The 15,186-nt window shown below is 42.9% G+C and overlaps 1 protein-coding gene across 5 annotated transcripts in view; it reads right to left on the bottom strand.

Moving 5' to 3' along the window:
• Positions 1 to 14,835, bottom strand: part of STXBP2 (syntaxin binding protein 2) — a 40,272-nt gene extending 25,437 nt beyond the window's left edge. The window contains exon 1 of one of the 5 annotated variants that reach the window (XR_013541966.1): positions 14,678 to 14,835. Coding sequence is in view for 2 of the 5 variants with exons in the window: in XM_072990344.2 (XP_072846445.1) it covers positions 4,889 to 4,988 (100 nt within the window). In the remaining 3 variants the exon portion in view is untranslated. Of the gene's footprint in view, positions 1 to 4,888; positions 5,250 to 14,677 lie in introns of those variants that run through there. The other 4 variants (XR_013541965.1, XM_020796331.3, XM_072990345.2 and 1 more) reach the window with 4 other exon arrangements.
• Between the last annotated feature and the right edge of the window lie 351 nt (positions 14,836 to 15,186).

The following is a 15,186-nucleotide window of genomic DNA, read 5'->3' as shown; positions in this document are numbered from 1 at the left end:
AGGAATTGGGGAATGGGGATGGGAATAAATTTTCCTTACTTCTTGATAACATGGATTTTTTAAAAGTAATTTAGCTGGGACCTGAATCAAAGATGGAAGCTGACAGAACTAACAAATAGCTGTTTCATATAAGATACCTCATTTCGAAGAGGACTATTGCCAAAATTGTTTATATCCTAGGTTACATGTGAATGACATAGTCATAAATAAACTACTGCCCTGGTTGTATTTCAACTACTATAGCACATTAATAAATGAGTGCTAAATCTTCTATAATTTAAAAGTGGTTTAATTCACAGTGCTTTAAATGCTCAAACATGCCAATAATAAAAACTGGCAATTAATGTTTAAAGGTTCACAACAATAACCTAAAGAATGTAAAACAAACTATAAAACCTGCAGATGCTATAAAGAGCAAATTAGTTCCAGATATCCAGCTGCCAACAACACCGCTTTGACTTAGAACAGCAGTGAAAACTATACTACAGGGAAGCTAAACCAGGCAGGTTCTCAGTAGCAACTGGTACATCACCTGCCACATTACCATAGAAACTGAATTATCATGAAAAAGAAAAAGGAGCCTTCTGAGAAAAGGAAAACAGAAGATGCTCTCCAACAAATGTTGGGCATCATTTCCCTAACTCATTTCATAGTTGTGCTTTCTCTTCCACATATCTTTGTTATTGCTTGGAAGTCCACATCTAAACAGATAATATTAGCAACTATTACAGGCAAAGCCAACCCCTCAGATAATTTAATTAGGCAGATCAGAAACAAACACCCTTGAGTAGCTTGTTTTCTGGAGACTAGTACCCATTTCTGTTTAAAAAACAAAAAAAGAACAAATTGCACATAACACCCTAATGAGGGTATGCTAACTCTTTCCCTGATCACAGGATTGGTGGCGGTGAGGGAGAAGCCATTGGCAGGAACTGGGTTAGAAGACTTATCTCACCTGTCATATCTCCAATTTGCTGCTTTAAATGGGATTTCTTTCCAATATGCTTCAGGAAAAACAACTATAAGAACTGTTACGCATATATTTGCATGCCATTTGTACCTTGGTCTTAACTAGAGCCCATTTCTTGCAACTGCCTTGTTCTATCTAATAAACTAAGGTGACAGAGAAGTCACTTAGCCTGTTATGGCTAAAGAATCCCTACATCCTTTGATTCACCAAGCTAAAACTCGATTCACAGCATGCAACTCAACAATGGCACTAAAAGATGATGAGTAGGAAACTAGCTACACTGGACTTTCAGGTAAAAAAGAGTATGCAGACTAAGAATGCTCTCATTCTGGTATAATCAGTTTCAGGTGTCCACCCACTCAAAACCTCTTATCAGGGCCTGGACAGAAGGTCCATGAGGCAACACCTGACTGAAGTTCAGCACATCCGGATCTAACCAGTGCCTGAATAGAAACCACCCTGTACCCCACCTTCACATCCACAATGGAACAAGAGACATAATCATACTAAATAATAAATACATGTATTACATTTCATCACAGCCCAAGATTCTAACTAACTGGCTAATGGCAACAAAAGAGAGCTTTCATAGGAAAAGCTTTATGCCACAACACTGACATGTTGTTCTTCATAGTTAACAAGAAAGGGAAACCACAGCAATTCTTCTCAATGACAGTTCTGGACATTGCAAAACCAATGCTATAATGCTGGAACAGAATGTCTCTGGACTAATTCTGACGTATCATTCAGAAAATCCTAGCTATAGGCCAGACAGGTAGAGCTGCAATTTTATTTGCTCAATGTACTTATTACATTTACTGTATAGGGTAGTCCTGAGAGGAGTTATGTTCCTGTAAATTCAGATGAGACTCTTATTGTGCCTCACCCAGCTTGACACACAAAAATTTACTCTCTCTCTCTCTCTCTCTGTGACGTTATCACCCTCTATTTGTAATCCTCTCTTATATTCCCTACTGCTTCTTCCCTGTTTTCCTTCTGTACAGAGAAAAGTTACACAATGTATTTTTCATTGATAATGCTAAGAACCTTTCATCTGGAAACATATTGTTTTCTCTATTAAGAATGTTCAGAACTGCAGCTTGATATTCCATAACAATTACCCTGAATTAATTAAAAAGCTATTTCAGTTTGCTGAAAAGCAAATGTTCCCAGGTGGCACAATATCACACAGCAGGCAGTAGTGTTAGAAAATAGCAACAGGAACAGAGTTCTAGGAAGCTGGTGCCGGAGAACAGTATCAAGCAGATAAAAAAGATAGCAGACCAATAAACCAGGAGCAAACAAAAACAGAGCAAATCTGCAAAGAGCAGGTTTGAAGGTTAGAAGAGAGACAAAGAGTTATAAGGCTTGTATTCGCGAAGGCTAAGAAGTTAAAAGGCTTCATGATATATGTGTGAGCATATGCATATATATCTAAAACACAAGTTGGTTCACTTAGTTAGTTAGGCATCCTTCAGTCTCGAAAGACTATGGTAGCGTGCTCTGTATGGAGGACTTGGAACAGCGTCTAGTGTGGCTGAGGAGGCCAATTCGAGAGTGACAATCCCTTCCACACTGAAGACAAATCCAATCTGTCCCCTGTCCAGCTCCCTGGTTTTGCTGCTTTAGTGACTTCCTCTTTGCCTCGGCCTGCTGGGCAAGGGTCGCTTCAAACTGGGAGAGCCCGCGATGCAGTGCCTGCCTCCAGGCTGAACGATCAGATGTCAGGGTTCACTTAGTACCTCGGAGGTTAATTCACACAGCTGACTGCCTAACTGCAAGTCTATTCTATGCCCAAAGAGGTCTTTGATCCTAAGTATCATATAGTGGAAACAGCTACTGAAGCCCATTCTTTGTCCCCATGCCCGAACAAGGGATAGCTGACCATTATTACCAGACATGAGCCAATAGGGATGTGTGTTTTGATTCAGTAGCACAGTATTTGGAATTCACCAAATAATGCTACCTCCACAAGTTTGGTTGGGACATGGGAGAGGGCCTTGTCTCTTGCTACTCCCAGACTCTGGAACTCCCTCCCACCGAAAGCTAGGCTGGCCCCATCTTTACTGTCTTTCTGCAAACTGGTGGAGGCCTTTCTCTTCAGGCAAGCTTTCCTTGAGTGAAAGGCTGTCAAGTGAGTTTTTTTTAAAATGGATTGCTGTATCTTTCTGAATTGAATATGTTTTGGTGTTGCTTGTTTTTCAGTACGGCATTTGTTTGATTCTTTTTAGTCTTTGTATACTCACTACTATTAGATTTAATACTTTATTTTAATGATGTAAGCCACTTTCAATCATTTGAATGAATGAATGAATGAATGAATGAATGAATGAATGAATGAATGAATGAATGAATGAATGAATGAATGAATGAATGAATGAATTTGAGTCGTTCCACATATATATGAAATGAATAGATTTTGTATCTCTCTGTATGTGCACAGTGATTTTCACTGGAATGGTCTGTGTTCTGCTGCAGCAGAATCACATACTGCTCTTCTTTGAGTAAAGTCTGCGGGCAGTATCAAATGCAGGTGTGGAAGAAGAAGCAGGCATCTGGGGAAGGCAGCAGCTTTAATTGAGATGAGAGGGAGAGGGAAAAGACAGACTTCTTCTGCTATTATGAGCCCCCTAAACAAAATCTGTCACAATGCTGCCTTGCTCAGCACAGATACTGTGAAAGAACAGCAGGCAGCAGGACAGGGTGAGTGCGTCTCTGCCAAAAAGGTGGCAGAGAAAACACTGGTTCAAGGTGGGACAGATACACGTGAACCTCAGACATATTCCAGTGATGCCTTTGTGCAATCCAGCCAGGTCAAGGGGTAAAAAAAGGAAGGCACTTTTCTCCCAAAGAGCTGGTGTGTCAGAGGACAAAACTGACATTAGCACTCAGATAGACATGCCAGTAGTCCTACTGCTTTTGTGGCTGGAAAGAGATTTATGAAGACCACCAGCCATTGCCTATTCCATACCATGCAGTGCCATCATATTCAAGGAAGGGTTTACCCCCAGCCTCCATTGTCAGCAAATCTCTCCTGTGCAAAGCAGCACTGTAGTTGATGGGAACTCCCCTTCAAGCGCATATACAGTTGATATGGGGGGGGAAGGAGACTGGGGGAACTCTCCAGTTGGGCACTATTTTAGAAGCATGTGACACTGAAATCACCACCAGCTGTACTTGTTCCGACAGTTGCCAGAAGTAGTAGTAATGACAAGTTAGCAATCTCTGTTGGGAACATGCAGTGAAAAACTGGAGCTTCCCAGAGGTCAGTAATCTGGAAGCATTTTCAACCGTGTTGAATAGATGCTTGCATGGCTGAATGCATGCACTGTCAGAAAGTGCTTGAGTGCAGGCAAGATGTGGGCCACCTCTCCAGTACTAGCATGCTCAGCCACCTTGAGACTCGGCAGAGGGCACTGTTGCTGGCAATAGAAGTGGGTACTGGTGGGGGGGGGGCAAGTGGCTTCCTTATGGTGAAGGGTAAGAGTCATCAGAGGGCAGGGGTTGAGCCACCAGCCCAGGGAAGCAGGGAGCTAGACGGGCAAAGAGCAAGAGGTGGGAGGCAGCAAATGTCACAGCCATATCTCAAGAATAAGTTCTAGGTTACCTTGGAAGAGTTTGGAGGGGTTCAGGGAAAGGCTTTCTGCAAATGTAAAAATGCCAGGCTTACTCTACGGGAAAATGGTAGCTCTGGATGAAAAGCCATTGCCTCTGGTGGAGAGCACTGGTTTCCCTAGGTTTGTAGCAGAACTGGCACTGCCCACCAGTACTTAACATATTACCAAACTACTTGGTCATCAGGTCTGGCAAGCTACTTGCCTAGGGGGAAACTGTTTTCTGGCTGTATAATTTATTAACTTATTGTGACTTCATAAAAAATAATGGTATGTACACTGGTGTTTTGTTTCTTCTGCAGACCTGTGATCCAATAGTTGTTCCTTTCAGACACTGTGTAGACTGCAGAGCAGCAAACACCCACAGCAACTCCAAGAAAAGAACTGGACCTAGAATGGGACATGTTAAGAGACAGAACTAGAGTAATTATTATCAATGACATTCTCAGAAGGCAAAGCAAACCAGCACAGCCCTTGATCTCAACGGGAGCCTTATTTGCCACAGTGCTTTTAAAAGCCCCATACTGCCATTTTGTATGACTCCAGATGCAGTCATTCCAGGATCCAGCCACATTCACTGACTGAAACAATTTAGAAGAAGTTGGTGTTTATATAAAGGCAGAAGGGAGGCAAGTGTAAACACAAAACAACAAAAAAAGGAAATAAACAAATATATAATAAAATATAGTAACATTATGTTACAAACAGGAACAGAGCGGGGATACAAATGAAATAATGTTGTATAATATTGGAATCAGTACAATCTAATACAGGGGTTTTAAACTCAATTTACCTGGGGGCTGCTAGAGGCAGAGTCTGGGTGAGGCTGGGCCGCATCAGATTTTCCGCCAAGCGGAGCAAGAGCCCGAGGAAGCCGCCCAGGAGTTTCCTTAGCCGACAGACAGGCAGGCTGGCTGGCAGGCTGCAGTTCTGGACGGAGGGTGCAAGAGGCGCTGTCTTTGGAGAGAGCCGGTGAGAGAGGCAAGGCTATTTTTTTACTCCTGACAGCAGAGGATGTGTGGGCACTTTGGGGGGGGCAGGCAAGGCGAGGGCCACAAACTATCATCTGGGGAGCCGCAAATGGCCCCCGGGCCGCATGTTTGAGACCCCTGATTCCAATAGTTATCCGATTTATCCTTTTAAGGGAATAGCAAAATAGAACAACTGAAATTGGTGAACTCAAAGATCTTCTTGCAGGGATTTGAATCAATGCTTCTCTTAATTTAAAAAAAAAATCTGAAAAATATGGTTTCTGGCTCTTCCTGAGGCAGATTCACTCCCACAGAGTTCTTCAATAACACTTGTCAGAGCTAAAGTAATGATTCACCTATCTGCCTGCAAATTACGTCCACCTTTAACTGCTCTCATCCTCTCAGAGTCATTTGCGTTTCGCCTTAAGAAGGGCGCTTCTCAGAAATAATTCCCAGCTATCCATTCAATGCCATCTCTCTGGAACAGCCTGCCAAATACCACTGATGGAAATCATTACTTTTAAATCTCCACACACTTTCAAGTAAATGAAAGAAACAATTTTATACCTCACCTCATCATTAGTCACCAGCAGTGCCAGCTGAAGAAATTCTTCTGCCTGAGGCAAAGCAGTGCAGTGTACCTCACTCACCCAAATCAAGCAGCAAACAGGCAGCCACCTCAGAGTGTGGTCACATTGGGTTAAAAAAAGCCATATTCGAGTCAGGTTTAGCATGTTTTAAGTCAATTTTTAAAAAGGTGACTACACAATGCATATGGAAACACACATTGCTTTGACAAGAAATAATGTTACTTAGATAGGAAGGAGACGTTTTACACTCCCACCAGATGATGGCTTATTTTAATGTGAATTGATGTATTTTGAATCATTTTGGCATGTGTAAACCCCATTCTCAGTATAAATGGTGTCTGTGGGGTTTGCCAGTCACTGGGGTGCCTTCTGTGCAGGGGCAACTGGCTGCAGGAAAAGCTCTGTGTGTGTTTTTTCAATCTGTCATTTTGTTCTAGTTCTATTTCAGATAGCAAGAAATTAAAAATATTATATCAAAAATAACACCACAGCAGCAGTGGCTAGTGGTTGTGAGAAGCAGCAAGTATGAGGGTGGGTGGATGCAGGTGAAAGCCCAAGTAACTCCCTCAACTGATATATAACACAATTTAAAAATGGATTTAAAGTTTTCTGAAGAAGGTGCACAGAACCACATGACTACTACATTACTTTAAACCGAATTCAAACCCCCCCCCCAGTCCTCCACTTGACTTATTTCAATAGTGTAGCGGCACTCTCATGTTGCCTGGAAGGACATGTTGGACTCAGCACAGCACATGGCTTCCCAGTTTAGATGCCCATCACCTTAACTAGAACTTTTCATGCGGAGTCAATAAGAAATTGACTACTAAGACTCCACTAAGTTAGTAACAAAATGTTGAACTGAGTATCTCACAGGAGAATGTTCAGCTATCTAAAGTATTTTATTCTAAAGCAAGTATAAACTAAATAGCTCAGTGGTTTATGTTTCTGGCTGTGGAGCCAGAAGTTGGGAGTTTGATGCCCTACTGCAGTGTTCCCCAACCTTGGGCCTCCAGATGTTCTTGGACTATAACTCCCAGAAGCCTTCACCACCACCTCTGCTGGGCAGGATTTCTGGGAGTTGAAGGCCAAGAACATCTGGAGGCCCAAGGTTGAGGAACACTGCCCTACTGCATCTCCCAGAGGAAGAGCGAGCATTTGCAGCCTTGGGCAAGCTGCACAACCCCAGAATACCTCCAGAAAAAGAGAATGGTAAACCACTTTGGAGTCTATCTAGAAAACTAGAAACTAGTATATCTGAAAAGGATCACCAGGAGTCAGTATTGACTTGACAGCACATAATTATTAATTAATTAATTAAGCATACGCCACACATGGTAGTGGCTTGTCCAATAAATGGGCGGGGTATAAGTTTAAACAAACAAACAAATAAAAACAATTAAGTGTGGGTCTGTAATACAGGTAGGTATTTTTTTGTGAATTTGCAACACAAACTATGACAAATACCTTCATTTCTTTGTAGAGTTCAAAAAACTTTCCATTTGTACTGGTAACTGATTGGGGGTATTGTTGGTGAGGAAATGCTAGACTGAATGACTTCTGCCTTTTTAAGCTGTCACATCACTCTGTTGATTCATGTTAAACTTGTGGTTACAAAGACAACTACCTCCTTTTCGCTAGTATTACCTGTAAGCCAGTAGCCTCTCTATACTTGCATACCTTCCTTTTTCCATCAAACTGCAAGTCTTTATATTTTTTCCTTGTTAAAACTAATTTTGTTTCTTCTGGCCCAGTTTTCCAATACATCTTGGTCCTCTTGCATTCTCGTTCTGTCTTCCGAATTATCAGCAACCCCTGCAAGTTTGGCAGTCTCTATAAATTTGATAAGCATCTTGTCCTCACACTCATCTAAGTCATTTCTAAAAATACTGAACAACAGACAAGACCCAAAACAGAACCTCTGTTGTACCTCACTTGCCACTTCTCTCCACAACGACAAGGAGCCATTGTGCAAGGCCTGTCAACCATCTAACAGTATCTTGGTCCACATTTTACCATCGTGGTCACAAAAATATCACAAGGGACCTTATTAAAAGCCTCACTGAAATCATAACATGCTATGCTTACAGTATTCCCTTCATCTACCAAGCCTGTGATGCTCTTTAAAAAAAAAAAACAGAGAGTGAGGGAGACACATTTAGTCTGACATCACGTGTTGCTGAGAAACTCCCTGAGGGGTCTTAAAAATCACAGCATTATTTCATAAATGCTGCAAACGGACTGCTTAACTATCTATTCTAGTAACTTTCCTGATATCTACAACACCCCAGCTGGTCAATAATGTCCCAACTCCTCTTTTTTGCCCATTTTCAAAATGGGAATGACATCTGCTTGCCTCCAGTCCTCAGGGGCCTTGCCTGTTCTCCAAGAATCCCTGAAGATTATGGAGAGAGGTTCTGAGATTACATCCACATGAATACATCCCATAGATTCTATTACTCACCTCTACCTCTCACATCTCACAGAAACCTTGTTCACCAAAAGAGGAAATGGCATGTTTTACATCTCACTGTTTTTTTTCTCAGTAAGATAGTACATTCTCCATAAATGTGAACTTTCTGAGAAGTGAATTTTAATCCGCACAAAAGTTGGGTACAAATTCAACATTTCATTAACCTAAGCCAACATATCTCATCAAAAGGAGGAACAAACTGTCCTTTTAAATATCAATTTAACTTTGTCCCAGTGAGGTGGAATAATCCCAATAAATAAGGAGTCTTTGAGAAGCGAGTTTTGATTCCCACAAGCCTTGGGCATAAACTCAATACTGTATTTCATGAATTTAAGCTGGCTCAACTGTAGTTGTTGCCATGCTATTTATTCTTCACTTCACCACGAATCCTTGTCAAATGACATGTAGTCTCACAGAACATACACAACAGCCAGTGTTTGCAGGTCTGTGCTGGCTTCCAGTCATGGCCTGTGACTTCCAGTCATGGCCTGTACCAAAATGTGCAGTGCATTTTGGTAACACAGGCTGAACTCCCTATAGATCTGCATGAGTTATCTGATCATAACTTCAGAATTTCATGCAGTGATGGATGGATACCCAGTGTGGATACTTCAGATTGTGTCTACAATTGTGACATCATTGAGCACATAGCCATTTCAGCCCAGTGCATCATATTAAAGATCAAAAAAAGTGTCGCTTCTGAAAGAGTTTTTACCTACACAAATCCGATATAAAGATTTCCCATTCATAGCTGTTCTCCTAGGAGCAAAGCCACATCTTAGCCAGTTCTGGAAAGAATGAGTACTGTACATATAACAACTCTTAATCAAATCTTCTTACACAGAAGAGGACAAACCAACTAATTCCAAGCAAACATAGGCTTGGGTAGAAAGCTTTTTTTTCAAACTGTGGGTGTCTTATGTTCCACCCTTCTTTTCTGAGATATGGAATCAAATTATAGCTTTAAAAGAAACAACACGCAGCAGAAACTGATAAGAGATCCTTCAGAGGAAAATACGCTTTCTAAATTACTGAAACTTCAAGAATCCAAGCAAACATGATTAAAGAACAACGATCCTTCAATACCATGCAATCAATACTGTGGGACCAACGCAGCATGAGAGTTGTAGGCTGCTATAACAGATGTTAGTAGGGTCTATATTCACAAAAGCAGCAAAACCAGGGAGCTAGACAGGGGACAGAATGGATTTGTCTTCAGTGTGGAAGGGATTGTCACTCTTGAATTGGCCTCCTCAGCCACACTAGACACTGTTTCAAGTCCTCCATACAGAGCATGTTACCATAGTCTCTCGAAACTGGAGGATGCCTAATCTAATCTAAATCTTTCTGTACCACAGCTGTACCATAAGAAGCCTACAGTAATGGGAAACAAAAACAGAACAGATATTTGATAAAATATGTATTTCTTTTTCTGACCCTTTTCCTGGCAGTTAGATAACCCACCGAGCTGTCCGCTGTGAAGGAAAAAAGTTGTCTACAACTGACCAGGGACTGTGCCCAGCAGGATGCTATGGCTGTGGATCTTTCATGTCACACAAATTCAGCTCTCTGGAGGCTTCATACATAACTTTATTGTCACTATTAACCTCAGCAACATGAGGACAGAATTTGAATCAGAGACTGGAAAGAATAAGGGAGATGTGGAGCAGTGTGAGGCAGGTAACCAACTCCCCCAAAATGATTGGCTAGGCTATTTTTTCACCTGGCTTCTATGAAAAGACACAATTAAAATGGTGACGTTGGAACAAAATAATCCAATTTAACAGATAAATCATTACGGCAATGCCTAGAAATAGGGCTGAAATCATTAGATGATACATATGTACCTAACAAATGGTCACATGAAAGCCTTCTCAAGTGAGTCAGAGATCTTTCTGCTTGCTATTCCTGGACCTGATACATCTGCTGCTGCTGCTCTTCTTGAAATTTACTCTATTCTTGCTGCTGAAGCTTTCAATGGCAAAGCCACACAGAGATCAGCTTTGCTGCAGTGGTTTTTTTGAAAAGCAAATGTAGGGGAACCAGCATATGACCCTACTTGCTTCTGGCTTCCTCTTTCAGGTGGTGCAATAAAGCCTGCTTGCAACATAATGAAAAGGTGGTTGTTGTGGGTTTTTCGGGCTCTTCAGAGGACTGAGTAGGAACTCTGTCCATGCTCTGTATGCACAGAGTGCTACTCGTGTCCTATGCAGATGCCAGCCACAGAGACTGTGGAAGAACAACCTTCAGAACACGGCCAAAGAGCCCGAAAAACCTACAACAACCATCGGATCCCGGCCGTGAAAGCCTTTGAGAAAGCATTAAATTTTTTTGTGTGTGAACACCATCAAAGGCAAATTATTAATTAGTTCTGGACAGGAGCGTGTATTTAAATAGCTCAAAACCTCTGCAGGGTCAATGCTAATTTGTGTCACTGGTTTAAGAACAGGCTCAAGTTCTTTAAAATGTCCTTTGTATTAAAATGATAATGGAACCAAGCAAGCACAGCACTTGAGAACATGCTGAATCAGGACAAAGGCTTATCTAGTATAGCATTCAATTTCCATATTGGCCAAACAGATGACTTTGGGTAAGCTGCATGCAAGAAATGAACTTAAATATGCCATATTGCTATCTACGTTGAATTTCTACTTTATTAATAAGTATGGCGGTTGATCTGCCACTTCTTTCTGAAACCCAAAACGATTGTTCAACATGGGCTGAAGTCTGATATATTGGCTGTCAAGTGTCCCTGTGAATTCTAGTTTATATCATTTCTGCACTCCTGCCCCCCCAAAAAAAGTTGGAGTTCCAACTTAAAACACTGTACAGTATGTTATCCTATCTTAAGGCATCAAATTCTATTCTAGTTGATTTTCATTCCACAGTTACTACACTACGAACCAACAGAGCTCTGTGCAACCAAATTACGGCCAAAAACAACCAACAAAACTAACTCCCATAATAAAAGGGAAAAAAGTTCCAGATATTTCAATATTACGGGGTGGGGAGGGGAAGAGAGAATTGATGCATTCTTAAGGCACTGAAAATTAAGACTTAATCTGGAGACATTTTGGGTTTATGCTTAAGGGTTTAGTGGTTTAGACAGAGCAAATGCCTGAAAACCATTTTAGGGACTCCTTACTAGAATCCTACTCTTTTGCAAAGAGAAACATTGTACTGTATTATGAAACAAAACCAGAGCCCATATGCCCTTTCACAGCTATGGATTTAAAATCCCAGTAATGGAAGAAATGCTCTAGCACTATGGGGTGGTATATAAGTTGAAACAAAAACAATGACATTAGAATGCTAGCTACAGGCAGCTTTGCCAGGCTCTGCTCTCCTCAGATTTATATATGTGATAGTTGGTGAAGCCTCTGAAATCAGGACTTTGGATGCTTAGGGTTAATATATATAATATACATTAAGTCCTGATTTCAGAGGCTTCACCAACTATCACAAGCAAGAAGAGGTTAGATTCATCACATAAGTCCCTACCCTTTCCTTCCATCCTTGGAAGATGGGCACATGTGCATGCATGCATGTCCATGGGCACACTCACAGAGTCCATATTGGGAAACCAGTAGTCATGGGGGGCAAGCATAACAACAGATTGCAAACCCTACCATTTAAGATTACTTCTAGTAGTTAATGTCTATAGTCAGTGAGCTAAGATATCTCTTCTTTCCTCCTACTAGAAGTGTTAACCAATCACCCACTTTAGTAAACAGTAGCTTACTAGGCCTTGTTGCCACACAGAGGCCTCGGTATGTGGCCCTAGGGTTAGCAGGAGAAGAATTCCAAAGCACTATGGCAGTAGACAGCACGTTATAATTCCCCTGACAGGCACATGACATTTACATTAAACCACAGATAGTTGTTACATCATAAACAGAACATCATCACAGCGACAACAATCAAATTATGAGTCAGCACCCACAATACGTACAACAGATTTGACATTAGCCAATATAACATACAGGTGGAAAAATCAGGGTCAGAGGGCAAGGAGGGTGAAACAGAGAAATCTGTCATATTTAAAGTACAGTACTGTCAACCTGCACAGACTAGGAAGGGCAGACATATCTGTTTTCATCTCTGGTAGGTGTGTGTATGGCAGGGGATCCAATTCTGAAGTCTCACAGGGAAAAGAGCAAACACTTGGACCCAACATATACTGTACTCCGCTCATCTCCTGCACCTAAAATGCCCTCTTTGAGAGTTTGTCACTGGTGATAGGGCCTCCAGGACGGACTCCGTCCTTCCCAATCACTGGAGTTTATCTGTCCATCTTAACTCCCACCAGCCAAGAGGCTTAAGCGTTAGGGCTATTGTGTGTAAGCAACCAAATCAAGCAGGCCTCAATAAAGCAGTAAAACTGGGAAAACAAGACACACTGATTCAAGACTTTTCCATTTCATTAGTACTCATATCTTAAGAAGATCCTCGGTTGCTTGGCAAATAGGGATCACAACATCCCACACACAGCTTCCCCAGACCTTCATTATTCTGAGAGTCCACCATGACAGATACAACACCAATAAGGAGTCCTAATAAAGTCTTTCGCCTTCCTTTGCACAGTCAAGTGACATGCATTTGTTTCAGACTAGTCTAGCTGTGGCAGTTTTGTGCAACATTAGCATTAGGACCTGCCCTCTTCATATTCCCTTCTTTGTATTACTTTCAGGTCAAAGCAAGTAAAAAAAAACTACCAAGAACATTTAACCCAATCTTTTCTCACTAGAAGCAAAAAAAAAATGGCTATACAGAACCTATTGTACTTCAAACACATCATGAGAAAACAAGTCTCACTGGAAAAGACCTAATAAAATATGGATTAACTCAATAAAGGAAACCACAGTGTTGAGTTTGCAAGAACTGAGCAGGTTTGTTAATGACAGGACCTTTTGGAGGTCACCATCTCAGAGGATCACCATAAGCTGCAAGTGATTTGACCACACATAACAACAATAACAACAATCCATTCATTAACGACTTACATAAAAAATTATAGGTAAAAAACAAAATTATAATTAAAAAAACAAATAAAAAGAAAAAACTTGGTGGCATCTTAAAGACTATTATCTTTTAATGTGAGCTTTCCTGAGCAAGTCCACTTTCTCAGACATAATAAGGAGATAACATGGGAAATATTTATAAATGGCATCAAAGCACAAAGATTGTGGTTGATTAGTAAAAAAAAAAAACACACACTGGGTATTTAACAGTGGGGCGACAGCTTCTCGAATGCACACTAGAGATGAGGTTATTCGTATTCCTATATCTCTAATGCACACCTATATTCCATCACAGCTTGTGCTGTGTAAAGCATGTGAGAAGAAACCTTTGTCATGAATGACGGTGGCAGACTAACGTGCCTGTTAATAATACTGGCCTTTTATAAATTTAAATTCTAAATTTCTTAGGTACTACTGTATGTAGTCTCGAAGGCTTTAGGTACTGTTCAAGAGAGGGAACTGAGATCCCAGGCACGGTTCGGCCAAACGAGAAGGTGTTAGCTTTTCTGATACTTCCTCCCTTGAAAAATCGGACCTGTTAGACACTCAGCACGGATCGCTTGGGACTCGGGTGTCGTGATCCAAGGAGCGCGGGCTTGCAGGATGGACGAAAGAGAGCCCCCCCCCCGCCGCCGCCGCGCGCGCGAGAGGCCCGGAGGCTACTAGCCCGTCACTGAACCCGCCCCCCTCCCCCTCTCCCCCCCCAGCCAAGGCTGCCCTCCTATCAGGGAGACACTTGTGGCCACAACCAGCGGCGCCCAGCCCCCCCTCCCGGAAGACTTCATATAAGACCCCTGGGTGGAAGCCCGGGAGCTGGAGCTGGGTTCCCCTGCTCGGCGGGAGGCGTGCGGTCCTCTCCGGTGGGGCGGATTCGGCCCCCCCGCCTGCGAGGGTGTGGGCGGCCGCGGGAAGCGGAGGAAAGAGCGCCTCTTTTGCTCATAGCCACCACCGTGACTCGCCCCCACCCGCCCCCGACTCCCTCACCCCTACACCTCAGACCCTCCCGTCGCTCCCTCGCCCGCCCGCCAGCACACTCACTCTCGCCCACCACCGCCTTCAGCCCAGCCGGCGCCATGAGCCCGGAGAGTCCCGGTTCGGGTCTGGCCACTTCCGCGTTGGGAGGCGGGCGGAGCCCATGTCGGGACTCGCCTGCTCGCCGCTCGCCCTCCCGCCCGGTCCCACCCCTTTGCGAGAAGGAGGCGCTGCTTCAGTCCACCGTCTCTCCCTTGAGGCGGCGGGGCCGTCCCGCCAATCCCGAAAGGCGGGAGGACGTTGCATGGCGCTCAGAGCCCAAAGTCAACTCTAGCCGCCGTTATCGGGCCAAAAGAGCCCCTTTGCACGGTGGCCGGCCTGTCGACTTCTATACTGGGCGCACGGGAGGTGCAGCAAGGGACGGAGGCGTGTAGCCTGCAAACGCGCATTGTGGGCGAGTACAGTGGGTGCCGCGGCCGATCGCGGCTCCGGACGACACATTTATGATGTCAGGTCTTGAAGTCAAATATCTGAAATCCCATCTCTCAGGCTCTGCCTCAGACACGCTGCTGGCT

Source organism: Pogona vitticeps, chromosome 2 (genome assembly GCF_051106095.1).
Source record: "Pogona vitticeps strain Pit_001003342236 chromosome 2, PviZW2.1, whole genome shotgun sequence".
NCBI classification, from domain to species: Eukaryota; Metazoa; Chordata; class Lepidosauria; order Squamata; family Agamidae; genus Pogona; species Pogona vitticeps.
Note: the sequence above shows the minus strand (reverse complement) of the source record. Positions and strands in the feature narration are given on the sequence as shown.